Source organism: Alligator sinensis, unplaced genomic scaffold (assembly GCF_000455745.1).
Source record: "Alligator sinensis unplaced genomic scaffold, ASM45574v1 scaffold562_1, whole genome shotgun sequence".
Taxonomy (NCBI): domain Eukaryota; kingdom Metazoa; phylum Chordata; order Crocodylia; family Alligatoridae; genus Alligator; species Alligator sinensis.
The window spans coordinates 1,712,517-1,727,689 of NW_005842227.1; the positions used below are offsets into that span (position 1 = coordinate 1,712,517).

At 41.2% G+C, this 15,173-nt stretch overlaps 1 protein-coding gene across 4 annotated transcripts in view; it reads right to left on the minus strand.

The window, feature by feature from the left end:
- Positions 1–5,085: 5,085 nt before the first annotated feature.
- CLVS2 (clavesin 2) overlaps positions 5,086–15,173 on the minus strand; it is an 83,620-nt gene continuing 73,532 nt past the window's right edge. For 2 of the 4 annotated variants that reach the window (XM_025208373.1, XM_006027203.2), the window contains one exon: positions 8,482–10,389. In XM_025208373.1, the coding sequence (XP_025064158.1) occupies positions 10,302–10,389 (88 nt within the window). In that variant the 3' untranslated portion in view covers positions 8,482–10,301. Of the gene's footprint in view, positions 7,042–8,480; positions 10,390–15,173 lie in introns of those variants that run through there. The other 2 variants (XR_003094916.1, XM_025208374.1) reach the window with 2 other exon arrangements.

A 15,173-nucleotide genomic window follows, 5' to 3' on the forward strand; every position in this document is an offset into this window, starting at 1 on the left:
CCTAGAACTGGCTTTTGTCTGTGATGGCATGTGGGTCCTTGCTTCCCTTCCCTGAATAAGCTCTGAAATGCAGCTGCCAAACAAGCAAGGATGTAATTACTCAAATCCAAGATGACTTTGGATTTAAGATAACCCCCCACTAATTAGATTCCATACATGGAAACTGTATATATTTGTTATAATTTCCCATATATGGAATCTAATTGTTTGAGTTGCCTCTTAAATCTGCCACCACCACCCCTCCTGCACCGTGGGGAAAGCAATGGCAAGGAGCAGCCCTAGCCCTCCCTGCCACCTGCTTCCCCATGCCTGAGCCCCGCAACAGAGCCACTGTTTCCCTGTGCCTTTCTCCACACACCTCCTCCACCATGGTGTTTCTGCACCCTGGTGCTCACTTGATAAAATGCAAATTTACCCCTGGAAAAAAGGAATAGGAATACCTTTGGCAGGTGAGAAGCCCATTACCACTGCAGAATGATACATATTTTGTACGGAACAAAATCATTTTCTCCAGGTTTGGGGCAATTCCATCAGTCCTGCACCAAGCAGAAAGGGTGCAACATGCTAACTCCACTGTTCAGGACTGAGGGCAAGAGGCAGAAGAAAAGTTAAGAGTAGAACCTAAAGTTTTAACATCAGGATGGTCACAACCCACTTAATTCACAGCAGGTTGCCAAGTGAAGGACAAGTCATACAGCAGATTGCTGCACTCTGACTCCAAAGGGCACTGCTTTTTCACTCAACTAGAGCACAAAGTGGCACCCTTTGACATAAAGCCTCAGCAAACAGCTGGGACACCTCAGCAGTCCCACACTGCTGGCTGGTACTTCACAAATCCATGAGGAACTCACAAAAGGATTAGAAACCTAACTCTGCAAAACATCCAGTTCTGCTACAAGCTATTTATTGGAGGTGTTAATTCCTCAAACCCCTGAATGTTTCTATACAGCATTTTTAAATCCAGCTTGCAGAAATTGTGGGTCTGCTGCTACTTTTTATTTTAATTTAACTTATGCATGATCTATTCTCATCTCTTTTTTATTAACCAAGGGACCTGATTTCAAATCCTAGCCTTTGGGCAGTACAGAGAATTGCTGATGATATAACAATTTCTTTTTGGAAATGTAGCAGCATTTCCATATCAAATGTGAATGCAATGAAATGCAGTCATCTGTTCTCTGGTCTGTCTTGTTTTAAAGTAAATCCTCTGCTAACAGTAAATATAAGCTCTGTTATAAGTTTCTAGAGAAGTCTTATTGTGACTGAATGATTCTGAAACTTTCTAATTCATGTTCCTTTAATCCATTTTGGCACTAACACAATAGAGCAATTATAGGTCTTACTAGTCACTGGATCAAGCATTGCTAGCAGAAGGACTTTGATAGGTAAAATACCTTGGTTTCATTTTAACACAGTTTAACTTCTAACTGCAGAGTATAATTACAAGTCACATCTTTCCCTCTGAGCTCCCTCACTGCATGTATTTCTCTTTCTTGTACATAATTGTTCCATCCCATTTTAGACTGAGCATCACTTTAAGTGACAACTCCATGCAAAACAGTAAACATTCCCAACAGTATAAAATGATTCAGAACCTCACTATAATAGCAACTTCTGTTTCATTCTTATCCTCCAAAAAATCATCCTTATACAAATTAAACCAGTTTATTCCCAAGAAATAAATAGCACTGGATCATGAAAGGCCAAATGTAATGAAAGATTGTGACCTGCGAGTCAAATGTGCCTCAACACCTCTTATTATAAAATATACTTTCAAAAATAACATATTTCTATAATGAGCAATGTGATAAAAATCCAGCAGCAACAAGGACCAGTATAATTTTGTGATTATTAACTCCCAGGTGATTGTAAACCCCCATGAAGAAAATTGATCAGGATGCTAGCAACTGATATGAACATTTCCTTGGGCAATTAAGATCTTGAAATCCTGTTTTGAAGGTATCTCAAAGCTAATATGTTAGCTATTGATCCCAGGCAAAGGCTTGTATAAGTGTCAAAGCAAAGGTCAGGGGTAAATCAGTAAAATTATTTTTGGATATGGTTTTTTTTTTCCATTTCTGCAGCAGCATGTGTGCATATGTATGCCTAGCTCAAGGAATTTTGATATGCAGGTCATCTCTGATTTGCAAAGGTGTCAAGCTAGAATGTTTAGACATTTCTACGAAAATCTTAGACATGTTTATGAGTCAACCACTAGAGTTTGTTCAAACAACAAAAATATGGGCAGCTATAAAATATTCTCAGGCACTGATGCAAGGAGCTAGATGGATCAAAACATCATCCTTACTATATAGGAAATTATGAGTCAGTATGGATTCAGCAAGGGTAGGTCATGCCTGACCAACCTGATTGCCTCCTATGGTAAGATGACTGGCTCTGTGGTTGTGGGAAGAGCAGTGGACGTGATACACTTTGATTTTAGCAAGGATTTGGATACGGTCTCCTACACCATTCTCACAAGCAAACTGAAGAAGTACAGGTTAGATTAACGGACTGTAAGGTCGATAGAAAACTCTCTGGATCAGCAGGCTCAAAGGATAGCAATCAATGACTCAATGTCTTACTGGCAGCCAGTATCAAGCGGAGAGCCCCAGGGGTTGGTCCTGGGGCTGGTTTGTTGAATAACTTCTTCAACGACCTGGAAGATGGGATGAAATGTACCCTCAGAAAGTTTGCGGATGACACCAAGTTGGGTGGAGTAGTAGATATGCCGGAGGGTAGGACTAGGATTCAGAGAGACCTAGACAAATTGTAGGATTGGAACACAAGAAATCTCATTAAGTTTAGTAAGGAGAAATGCAAAGTCCTACACTTCGGACAGAATAATCCCATTCACCAGTACAGGCTGGGTACTGACTGGCTAAACAGCAGCTCTGCAGAAAAGGACCTGGAGGTTACAGTAAGCTGAATATGAGCCAACGGTGCGTCCCTGTTGTAAAGAAGGCTAACAGCATACTAGGCTGTATTAGTAGAAGTGTTGCTAGTTGATCTAGGGAAATGATTATTCCCCTCTGTTTGGCACTGGTGAGGCCACATCTGGAGTTCTGTGTCCAGTTTTGAGCCCCCCCACTACAGAAAGGATGTGGACAAATTGGAGAGAGCCCAGTGGAAGGCAACAAAAATGTTCAGAGGGCTGGGGCACATGATTTCTGAGGACAGGCTGAGGGATCTGGGCTTATTTAGTTTGGAGAAGAAAAGCCTGAGTCAGGATTTAATAGCATTCTTCAACTACCTGAAAAATGGTCACAAAGAGGATGGAGCTAGGCTCAGCGTGGCAGATGACAGAACAAAAAAAAATGTCCTCAAGTTACCGCAAAGGAAGTTTAGGTTAGATATTAGAAAAAACGTTCTCACTAGGAGGGTAGTAAAGCTCTGGAACAGGCTCTATAGAGAGGTTGTGGCATCTCTATCCTTAGAGGCTTTTAATACCTGGGTAGATAAAGTCTTGGCTGGGATGACAGGGGATGGTCCTGCTTTCAGCAGGTAGGACTTGGACTAGTTGACCCCCTGAGGTCCCTTCCAACCCTAATTTTCTATGATTCTATGACTTTACTATATATGAATGCCTTCTCTTCAATTTCTTTCCAACATACCTAAACTTAAAAGGCTGATTTAAGGTTTTTTTTCTCTCCTACTTCCTCAAACATGGCCTTTCCCAATATCTTGAGAAAATGTTGGTACCAAAAGAGCAGAAGATAACGTAGCAGATAGATCACTTTGATTTTTGTGTCCCCAATATTTTGCTTGTTTGTTCTCAGATTTGGAAACTTTTAAATTCCTAATATAGAACACAGAATATAGAAAGAAGACATAGAAATAAAAAGGACTGTACAGGTTTTTTGAGATTATAAGTAAATAATATAGAGGGGCATCTCTTCATGCACAATGAGGAGTTAATTCTTTTAGAGGCATACTATTAAAGCTAATATGCCCCTCAGCATGTTTAGTTTACTTACTTTTGAAATAGTTTCTTTTGTGAACAGGCACAATATGTTCATTGGAGTCTAAAACAATTTATAGGCTGCACAAGGAAGTTTCTCCCTCTGGGATAAAACTGAGGTTAAAACTATGTCATCCTCTCTTGTGAGTTCACATAAATTTTGGTTTCCATTGAAGGTCACTGGGACCCAATCCAATGCCCAATGAGGCCAACAGATTATGGTCTTCAGAGGGTGGATTTGATTTAAATCATGTTTTAAATCATGATTTAAATTATTGGTCAGGAAGCCTTGATTTAATTATTGTATTCTACAAAAAGCATAAGTGGTGGAGGGAAATATTATTTGAGGGGGCTGAGCCCCACCTGACCCCTGCCCCTCCTCCCAAAGGGCGGTTGTGGGGCCGGTGTGTGCTGGTGCTGTGTGGCAGCAGAGGAGCAGCTGCATGCCGAGCGGTGCCAGGAGGAGCAGTTGCATACCAAGCTGCGGCACAGTGGCTACATGGTGCTGCTGCTGTCACCAGCTGCCGCAAAAAGTTGGGGGGGGTGCTAAATCCTGTTAGCCGCAGCCTTCCTCTGCCTAGGGCAAAAAGGCAGCTGTTTGATATCTTTTATTCCAGGGGTAGGCAACCTGTGGCACGGGTGCCAGAGCATGGCACTTAAAGGCATTTTGCTTGGCACATGTGCCTCTGGGTGGATGGTGGGGAAGGGGCCGGGGCTACACAGCAACAGCAAGGACTGAGCCCCTCATGGCTCCCCCATCATCTATGCCTGGCACACCAACATCTTACAAGTTGAAGCTGTGGGTGTTTTGGGCACACTGACTCGTTTTATTCATTTAGCTTCTTGAAACTTTGCACTTTTAGAGGAAGGTAAGTGCTTGATTGTGTGTACACAAACTTGCAGAGAGACAATAGGGCTGATGGGTAGGTAATCAGGTCTGTTATCTCTCATTTCCATATACTGCTGTTAACAAGGATGTTATCTCTGGAGACAACAAACTCTCCCTAGGCTTGAAGGGCATTTGTGCCTGAAAGCTGGCAAAGAACAATTTTTCCAACTATTTAGTTGGTCTAATAAAAGATATCACATCTACCCAAAGAACCTTGTCTGCCTATGATCTCTGGAGACACAAATCCACAATTTGAGAACTGAAACTAAGCATCACAGAGATGCTCAATGTGATCTTCTAGACTGAGCACTGAGTCCCATTGGGTAGAGTAGTTTTCTTTAATCTTTGCTAATCTATAAAGGAGCCTTTAGGAACCCAATAACATTGGGCCCCTAATATAGTCCATGGCCTGTTGTGACCTATTTATAAAACTTTTAAAAAGGTTACATGAATATATTGTCTCAAATAGTATATAATTAGAAGTTATAATCCCTATTCCATGATGATATAATTTGAGCTTTAATGTACCTTAACCTAAAACTATCTTTATATAAGTTTATTTTTAAAAGCATCTTAACAAAATATTAAAAATATGATTAAATTTAAAAATCTGATTTAAATTTTTTAAATCCATTTTTTTTAATCACTGATTTTTATCCACTCTGGGTCTCCACTGGATTCTGGATCAGGCCATCAGAGCAAAAAGATTTTATGATTCTCAGTACTTCAAAAAAAGTATCTGTTTTATTCAGAGAAATATAACTTAAAGGGACATTTTAAGACTTTCCCAAGACCTAAAAGTATAACTCTTTAAAAAACATTTTTGCTTTCCACTTAATTGTATGTTTGGCTGCATTTATTACTTTTGTCCAATACCTCAGATCAAAAGATAGTTTTGATAACCCCCCCTCCCCCCGCAAAATCTGGTTAATTCATCACTCCTAGGGGATTGGTAATGATGACTAACTATTCATGAATGACTAATCCTTAATAGTAGCCATTTTCAAATTTTTAGGAGATGTATTTTTCATGCCACATTGAGACCCATTTAAGAATGGTTTAGACATTTGTAATGAAGGGAAACTATATTACAAACATTCCAAGTGCAAATTATATACACTATGGCTTACTATACAAGAACTGCATTATTATATAGATAAATGCTTAATGTACTGTTTCTTACTGCAATTCAGAATGTCATTTATATAATTATTACATGATTATGAGGAAGTAAAATAATTACTTGAAGGTTTTTGCTTTGCACGCTTACATGCACTCATTACCAAAGTAGAAGATAGTTTGGTAAAATGGAACTGTTGATTGCCTACATGTTGTCAAACCAAGAAATGTTGAAGAGTATCCAATGCTTTGTAAGCATCACTAGGCTTGACATATGCTATGGAAGGCATAGGTCAGTACCTTTTAAGCTGCTTAATTATCAGGAGCAGATTTTCATTGTGATTTGATGTACGTTGTGATGTACATTTGGAAATGACTAATTATGCGTTCACAGATGATGATTTAGCCAAAGTATTTTCTGCATAAATCAATGAAACTCTGGCAGGGAATTGTGCGCTATTTAATAAGACAATAATAACAAGTTACCCAGTGACCAATTAACCAGATTTCAGTGTAATATGGGACCTAAAACCTAAAGGGTCCTAAAAACAAATAGTTAGGAACACAGGATTTTCCTACCCATGTTTAAAGATGCACTCTGCCTTTAATACCCCAGATATATACCACAACCTAAACCTCTGTATTCTATAATAATGAAGATAAAGAACCATTATCAGTCCAAAATTCAGGTCTTACACAATAAGCCTATCTATAAACAAGATCTGACCAATTTCTGCTTGCTAAAGCATGACTTTGATTAAAAAAAAAGAAGCTGACAGATACTTTTTCATACATCCTGACTAGGTAACAGAATGGTTTGTGAAAAAATATAGACAAAATTAAATAAAGTCGTTTATTTCTCTTCTCTATCTTCAGGTTCTTTTTCAATCAGAGAAATGTTTGCTCCTGCTGCATGAAACAGCTCCAGGTAGGCATCAGCTTCAACCAAAATGTACCAAATCCCAGTTCCTCAGTAATGAGACTCTCCCGGAAAAAATGCTGGTAGCTTGCTTCTTCATAAAGGATAAGGTCTTGGTTATAAACACATTCTAATATAGTCTACTTTCACTATCTGAAATAGATTATATTAATGCTCATTAGTGTAAAGTCTCAATCAAAACATACTATATAAAGTTGCAATTACACTGATACTGTAAGGAATTCCAGAACAAAACAAATTAGCCAGTTGGTGCACAGAAGTTTTAAAAAATACATATGTAATTTTCTATCATGAAGCTTCATTGAGATTTGGGTCAACCAGTCTCATTTCTGGATCTCCCAAGACATGATGGGCTTGATATTTGGCTGGTATGAACTGAAATCAATGCTGATATGCTGAGTTACACCATGACCAGGCCCTGTCTCTCCCAAAAAGCATCCATCAATATTCAATCCTCAATATGTTTACTTACGCTTAAAATATGGAGTATATTAACTCTGAATAAAATCTTGAAACTTTTTAAAGAGATTTATCTGTAAGAGTAAGGATCTCAAAATCTGAATAGATTAAAAAAAAAAGCCATACTGCTGACCATATGAGTGCTAGGTATGTATGGCATACATCCAGATCTGGGCATAGATATGAACTCTAAGGATGCAACTTGTATATATATAAAAGTACATTATATAATTATACAATTTGCATCCATATATATGTATATCATAATGTTACACTGATCATCAGAGAGCTTCATAAAATAATAGAAGACCATTCATAACTCTGCTTCAAAGTCTCTTAAAGGATAACAATTGCTATTCCAATGGTTTCTTTCACTGGAAAGAAGCTCATATAAAAGCTGTGGCCCAAATTTCAAAGGTGGATGTATCCCCATTTCTCATCTACTTCTGTTGGAGCTGTCTTTGAGCAACACTTTTCAGACAGAGACCCCTGTATATTATTCTTTTCATAACTATATTTTCATGGTAAGAGCATATTTAAGAGTGCAGAAATACAATGATTTGTTCAAAACCATTCCAAGAATATGACCACATATGGAGGCACTAAGTGCTGGCATACAGCATTCAGCAGTCTGACCAATTAATCAATAAGTAAGTATTAAAGCTGTATTTCTGGCTTTCTGTGTGCTGGTCAGGTGGCTAAATGTGGTTTGCTAGAAGAGGCAACAGGGCCTTCTGACTGTTGTCACTACTAAAATTGCTGCAATATTATGTACAGCTAAAGTCTATGAGAGTCTCCCACAGGATTTCTCTTCCGAAATTTGATATTACTTCTCAACATTAGAGTCATCACTGGAGATGGCTGCTAAGCTGTGAATGGTGTCTTTGAGTTTAACATTAGAAAAGTAATCATTGCTGCAGTGAAACAACTTCTTTGATTCTCACAAGGTGCATCTACACATGAAATTAGCACAGCTAAATAAGCTCTGGTGCAATTCATGCTGAATTTTATTTACACGTGTGCCCAGGACTGCAGCATGCAGCACAGCTCTGGCTGGCAGGGATCCCCAGGAGGCTCAACGTGCTGCAGAGGGATTGGCTGGGGCACAAGGGTGCTACAGTGTGGGGCTAGCCAGCAGGCAGCCCCACACTGTAGCACCCTCATGGCCTGGCCAACCCGTCGCAGTTTACCCATGCGTTGTGGCGGAGTAAATAACTGCACCATAGGATAGTACTTGTATTGGGCAGTACTAACCTAGGGCGGAGTTAATTAATTTACTCTGGCCTAATAGTTCCACACATATAGATGGAGATGCTTTACATTTGAAGCTAATTAGGCAACTCCACAGTAAGTGTCTCATGTAGATGCCCCCATAGACTCCCAATTATTGGATTTCTATGGGTTTTACATGATTTATCCCAGGTTTCAGGCAGAGTACACTTACTTGTTTCCTGACTGACTCTGGTATGTTCCTACTAGATCTCTACTCTTCATTACTATTGTCTTGAATATCCCATGTCTTCCTATTCTGGTTTGATAGCAGTGTCAAATACTGATAGAAGATGTCTGGCAATTTCACAGGCAAATTCCTGCCTTTACGCACAATGAACTGAACATACACAAGTATACATCATAGGTGAAAATATAGCCCCCAAATTCCAGATGATTTTGTCCAGTCTGTATCGAGACCTGTTATTTTTTTGAGGTAAAACGTATTTCTCCATTATGGCACATGTTCTATATATACAGTTACACCACAACCAAAACAAAGGTGGCTTAAACACATAGGCGGCGATGTCTGACCACAACTTATTCATATTAATCCTCGTCTGAAGTGGGACGCTATACAGAAAGTTTTACTACATTAATGATGACATTGCCTCAATATACAATCTATAATATATCTAAGTACATTGAATAGGTATGCTTTTGTTTTTATAAACCCTTGATTAAATATACTCATCTAACAATGTCACTTCATATGTTTGTAAGAGATTGGTAAAAATATATATATGTATTCAGTCGCCCAGTGCACAGGATTGAGAAATTAACCCTTAACCTGCTGATGCTTCTCTTTATATTCAAAATACTGGTTATTACACTGTTTTTGGATAAATACGTTCTCATTTCAAGGGAGCAGAGAGTTCAGGAAAAATTCTTGAAGTACACCCCATATGCAATAGAAGTGATTTTGCTATGGCACGCACTGTAAACCCCAGCTTAGGATAATGAGTCAAGCAGCTTTCAAACCCAAACCTTGCTTGAAAAAGTAAAGGTAAAGCAACCTCCAAAATCTTCCAGCCAAACAGTAGAAAAATGTGGTTTCCTGCTTGTCTGTCACCTCTTTTCTCAATGCTCCATTACTTATGCCAAGTCATGGTCCAAGCCACAAAGTTATTTGTGAAATCAATTCCTACTGTTAGGAAACTACTGCTTACACCAATCCTTCCAAGTTCTTATGTTCCCGCTTTACCTTTGAACACTATACAACCGTCATTGAGGGGGAAAAAAGCAGTTGTAGGGCGGCTGCAATATGGCTTCCTTGAAAAAGGACAAAACTTAGTAGGCTTGATGTTTCTGCTTACTCTTTCTGTGTATGCAATTTTCACCTTTTTATAGTGCATTCACTGAGACATTTTAATAGTCACTTTTCCATTCTGCTTGCTTACGATGATTTACAAATTCAAAGCAGAAGATTACATTGTATTTACAAACAAGTTGGCACTTACAGAATAAATTATTGATTTTTGTTTTCCTTTTCGTTCCAGGGCACCCATGTTTCAGGCAGACCAGCAAAACCTGCTGCCTGATAACATTATGCTACATTAACATGAATAAATAGATTTCTAGCTGGTACGTTCCATCCCAAAATTTTGCTTGTTGCTGAAAGGCAGTACCTTCCACCTCAGTTCACAATTGATGCTCAGGAGCTGTTAGTCAAGTGAAAGCAAAGGCTGCATGTTTTCTTCCTCATGTTTATCCACACGTTTTAGAACCCCAGGATCCACGACTGACTGAGACCTACAAAAGGATAACATGGTGTTGTTTTTTCCATTTTTTCTCAATCAAGACAAATGAGGGTAAGTATCAGCACTTTGGTTTGGGGGGGGGGGGGGGGGGGGGTTTCAGAGTTCAAAAATAATAATCCAGGGAGCACAAATATCTTATCACAGCAAATGATCAGAAAATACCCTCCCAAACCAAATGAATGGCCACTGTGCTGGCATGCTGAAGCAGAATGGAAACACGGGGTGAAAAAGCAGAGGCATCCTGTTTTGTTCATACAAGCACCAAGACACGATTTCTCCCTAGCACACAACAGACTGTAAGCCATCTTCTATACCAACCCATGCACTGACACCCATTCCATCTACCAAAAAGGGGTCTCTCCAACAACCCAGCTTACTACTGGAATGGCAAAATTAGCAGCCCATATTAGCTAGAAGCACAAGTTGCTCCTCTTCTGAGCAGCACTTAAGTGCACCCTGGAGTGCACTCTCCAAACCCAGCATCATGGACTCCTCCCATGGCCAGCAGGAGTTCTGGACCAGTGGACAGACTTTAACCACCCTTATCAGTTTAACTGAGTTGACTAGGGCAGGATTGTATGCCTACATTCATAGCTGACTGTAAAACACTCAGAGATTGTCTGATAAAAGACAATAAAAGTGCAAAGTTGGAATTATAATTCCCTGGCGTAGTCTTATTTGAGTGGGAAAGTGACACAAATTTGTCAATGCTACTTGCTGCAGTTGCTGGGGTTTTCCCTGGAAGGCTTGCATATCGTTCTGCCTCCACACCACCCAGCTTAGCTTCTAATTTGTACAACATCAAGTCCAGAGAAGGTATGATCCTCATTTTTACATATTAATTCCAAAACCATTTTAAAAACCAGTTAAAGGGACAAGAGCACACTTACACATCACACCAGAACTCAAGCACATAAGAAAAAACATTGGGCCAAATTCTTTACTGGTGTAAATTGGAACAGATCCATTGAAATCAATGGAACTGGGTCAATTTACAGCAGAAGATAATTTGGCCCATCCTTCTAATAAAACATGAAGAAAAGAAGGTGAACTCTTCTGGACAGGAATTGTGTCTATCTTTCTAGAGCACTTAGCACAATATGGTCCTGATCTCAGGCCAGCCTTTGGTCACTATTACCATGCAAATAAATAATACTAATTCCTTCTAGCAGAAAGCTAAGAATCTGTCTATTTCAGTGGAATAAGAATCTGAGTTCTATTGCCTGCCCTTAAACCTATCATGGCATGGCACTGAATATTGCCTGTGTAGTTCTAAAGATGAAATTCCTTGTTCTGGGTTGAGAGAAGAAAACAGTTCTGTAGCCACCAGATAGTCATATATGCAGGGATCCTGGTTTTCTCTGAGAAAAATCACAAATTCTCTGATAAAAACTCCAAAATCTGCAATTAAAATGAAATGCTGTAATATATATAGCTATCAATTGAACACCATGTTTTATTGATATATTTACAATTTTAAAGCAATTTGGAAGCTTACCAGTGCCTCAATCACTATAATAAAATCAATTCTAAATACCTGTAAATTATGGTATTTGATTTTTGGTTTTTTAGCATGGAAAATCAGAGCTCCCTCTGCCCCCCTAGCTCACAGAACGCAGGTCCAGGCTCCTCACTCCCAACCCACAGCCCCCCAGGCCCACTGGTGCCCCTTACTCCCCCCCACCCCCTGCCCTCCCAACCCTGCTGGAGCAGGCCCCCAGCTGCCAGGGCTCTGGGGCCAGAGACCCAGGTCCACAACCCCCTGATCCCCGCAGCACCATCGGAGCCCCAGCTGCCTCCTGTGGGCAGTGGTGGCTGCTGTGGCCTAAGAGTGGGGAGCCTGGCTCCCCCTCCCCCATAGGTGGCACAGCCAGAGCAGAGCCAATGGAGGGGTGCAGGTGCAGGCTGCCTGCTGTGGGCTCGGGTGGGGGAGGCTGGCTCCCCACTACTCTCCTGGAGCAACAGGGGGTGGGGGGGCACATGCCCCCCAGATATTTGCGTGGAACATGGATGGGCTGGCTGCTGCGGGCTCAGGCTCCCTGCTCTGCTGCCCTCCCCTGGGCCCTCTGCAGACCAGTGGATGGGACCCGGAAGGGCACAGCAGAGTTGGGCTGGGTGGGGAAGCTCATTGCAGCTGCTGTGAGCCCCATGGTGCCCTGCCAATGCACTCCCTGCCTGCCCCAGAGAAGCAAGGGGCACAATCCTATGCTGCTGCTCCCGCTGCTCTGGAAAGGGTAGGGGGCACATTGCCAGGGCAGCACGGGGCCCGCAGTGGCTGCAAAAAGCTTCCCCAGCCTGCCCCCACCCTGTGCACAGATCTTGGGAGAGCCAGCACCACCACCCCAGATGAGCAATCCACAGCTCCATCCTGGTCCCTATCGGGGCTCTGCACCCACGCATTGCGACCCCGGCCCCCAAGCCGCATGCATCACCCAGCTGGGCAGCAGCCCCAGACCCAGCCCTGCCCTGCCCAACTCCCTCCTCCCCTCCCTCCCTGTGGGGGCCTCAATTCCCCCCCGCACCCCTCACACTTACCTTTGGGAACTGTTCTCCAGGCTGCCCGGTGGCAAGGTGCATATACATGCACATGGCACCCCTTGCTTGACTGCCCTCCTCCCACTCCCCCCGGCCTCTTGCAGGCTGGAACTTGGCCCACCTGCAGAGAGCTCTTTGCAAAACTGCAAAATCTACATGTTTCACCATTAAAATGAAAAATCCACGTTTTTCTTGGGTAAAAGAAGAAATCCTTTTTTTGTATTTTTCCATGGGAAACAGAAAACCTGGATCCCTGTTCATATGCATATGGGAGTGTGTGTGCACGCACTTGTACACAAAGAAAGAACAAGAGCTAAAAAGAAGTATTTTTATATGCATTTAAGTATAATTAGGCAAATAGTCAACCAACTGTTTTGCAGTGCCTTGTGAGCTACAGAATAGTTTCAAAAGGCCAAAGTCAAGCATTTTCAAAATGGATCACTTGTTCAAAATACAATTTGAGCATTCCCATTCTGCAGGAAATGTCAACATTTTATTTTTCAATCCATTTTGGAACAAAAAATGATTTGGTCTCCTCCATTTCGCTCCAGAGTATAGTACCTCCAGGACACATTAACATAACAATACAATTTTATAGTTTCTTCCATCTACAAGTCTCAATGCACTCTAAAAATATTTTTAATAAAACCTCTCTACATGTCTGTGAGAAGGACTAGTATTATTATCTTCCCTTCCCCCATCAGAGATCAGAAACAGAACTCAAAGTTAATTTGCAAAGTTAGTGCAAATGAGAACCAGACTCACAAAGTTTAGTTGGGAGTAGAAACCAGATCCTGTGAGGCCTGTCACTGTGCCTGAACCATAAATTCATTCTGCCTTTCAAATGAGGTTCAATCAATCTCAGATAATTTTACTGAGGTCTGAACCATCTCAAAGTACATGTTATGGCTGTAAGGAAGCAAGCAGGCTGACTGAGTAAAGACATTCTTAGCAGGATTTTGGTTTAAGGAAGGGTATTATCTTGTGCAAGCAAATGTGCTCTGAAATGGCAGAGGGAATTTAAGCAAGAAAATTATTGGGGGATTTGCTAGCTTTAAAATATGTACAAAGTCCAGGAGAGTCAGTTAAGGTTGTTGCTCCATTGTTCATTCTTTCTCTTACTGCTGTGTATTACAGATGTAAAAAATCAGGTGTGCAGTTGCACACCATTGTGAATGTGGTACAATATCTGTGCAAACAAGGTAGTAAAAAAAAAAAAGAAAATCAGCCTTCACTTGAATTTTGCTTACCTTAACTATTTGCTATCCCAGCCTCAATGTTATTTTAATATTGTTTGTATATTTGTTTCCCTTTGTCCACCTAAATGTCAGTGTCAGCTGTGTAAGCATTATTTTTGACACTTGCGTGCAGGCTGAGGTTCTATTAACCTGCAGTGAGAATATATAAGTGCACACCTTGACTGAGTATGCACAGCAGCCTATGTACTGGATAGGCATACACACAGCCATATACACAGATGCATTCTGAATGCACACAGCACAAAAATGTAGTCAGCCAGAAACCCAAAGCTAACACTAACCTATATTTTACTCTCAATATCTATGCGGTTGGGACATTTGCCCAGGAAGTCAAAGATCTGGCTTAGTTCCCCCTTGCCCTGCCTCTCTAGGACTTCTCAACACAATTCTCAAACTGCCACCCCGTGGCTTAGGCATTTTCCAGTCCTCTTCTTGCCCTTGCTCCTTTGGAAGCTGTACCCCTGGGCAGCAAAGAGAGGGAAATACGTGTGACCAGAAAGAAAAGAGCAAATTATGGGGTGTGTGCCTCAGTGAGATGGCTGCTTCTCTGGATAGAAAGGGACTCGGGGTCCTAGACTGGACCTTTTCTCCCAGTGAAACAAAAAACTTCTGCACTGTACTGTTCTTCATGTGTTATATCCAATGCCCATTAAGGCTAAGTACAGACAGTCAAAAAGTCAGAGGCTGAATTGTTTCAGTCTTCACAGGTTAGTCTAAACTGCACAGATTGAGTTGATAAGCCAGTGAACAAAAGACATTCATTTTGATTCTGGAAATGCAGCCACATGCCCACAGTGGCTCAGGCCAGAAGTCGGGGGGAGCTAGAGCATGACTCCCTGCTTTACTGGAGCAGACAGCTTGAGCCAAACCTAGTCCATCTACCCTGCAAAGTGGAGTTTGTGGAGGAGGTGAAAAATATCCTGGGATGCTAGTGAGTTAACTTAAATCTGGAGGGGATCTGGGACAGAAGTTCAATAAACTG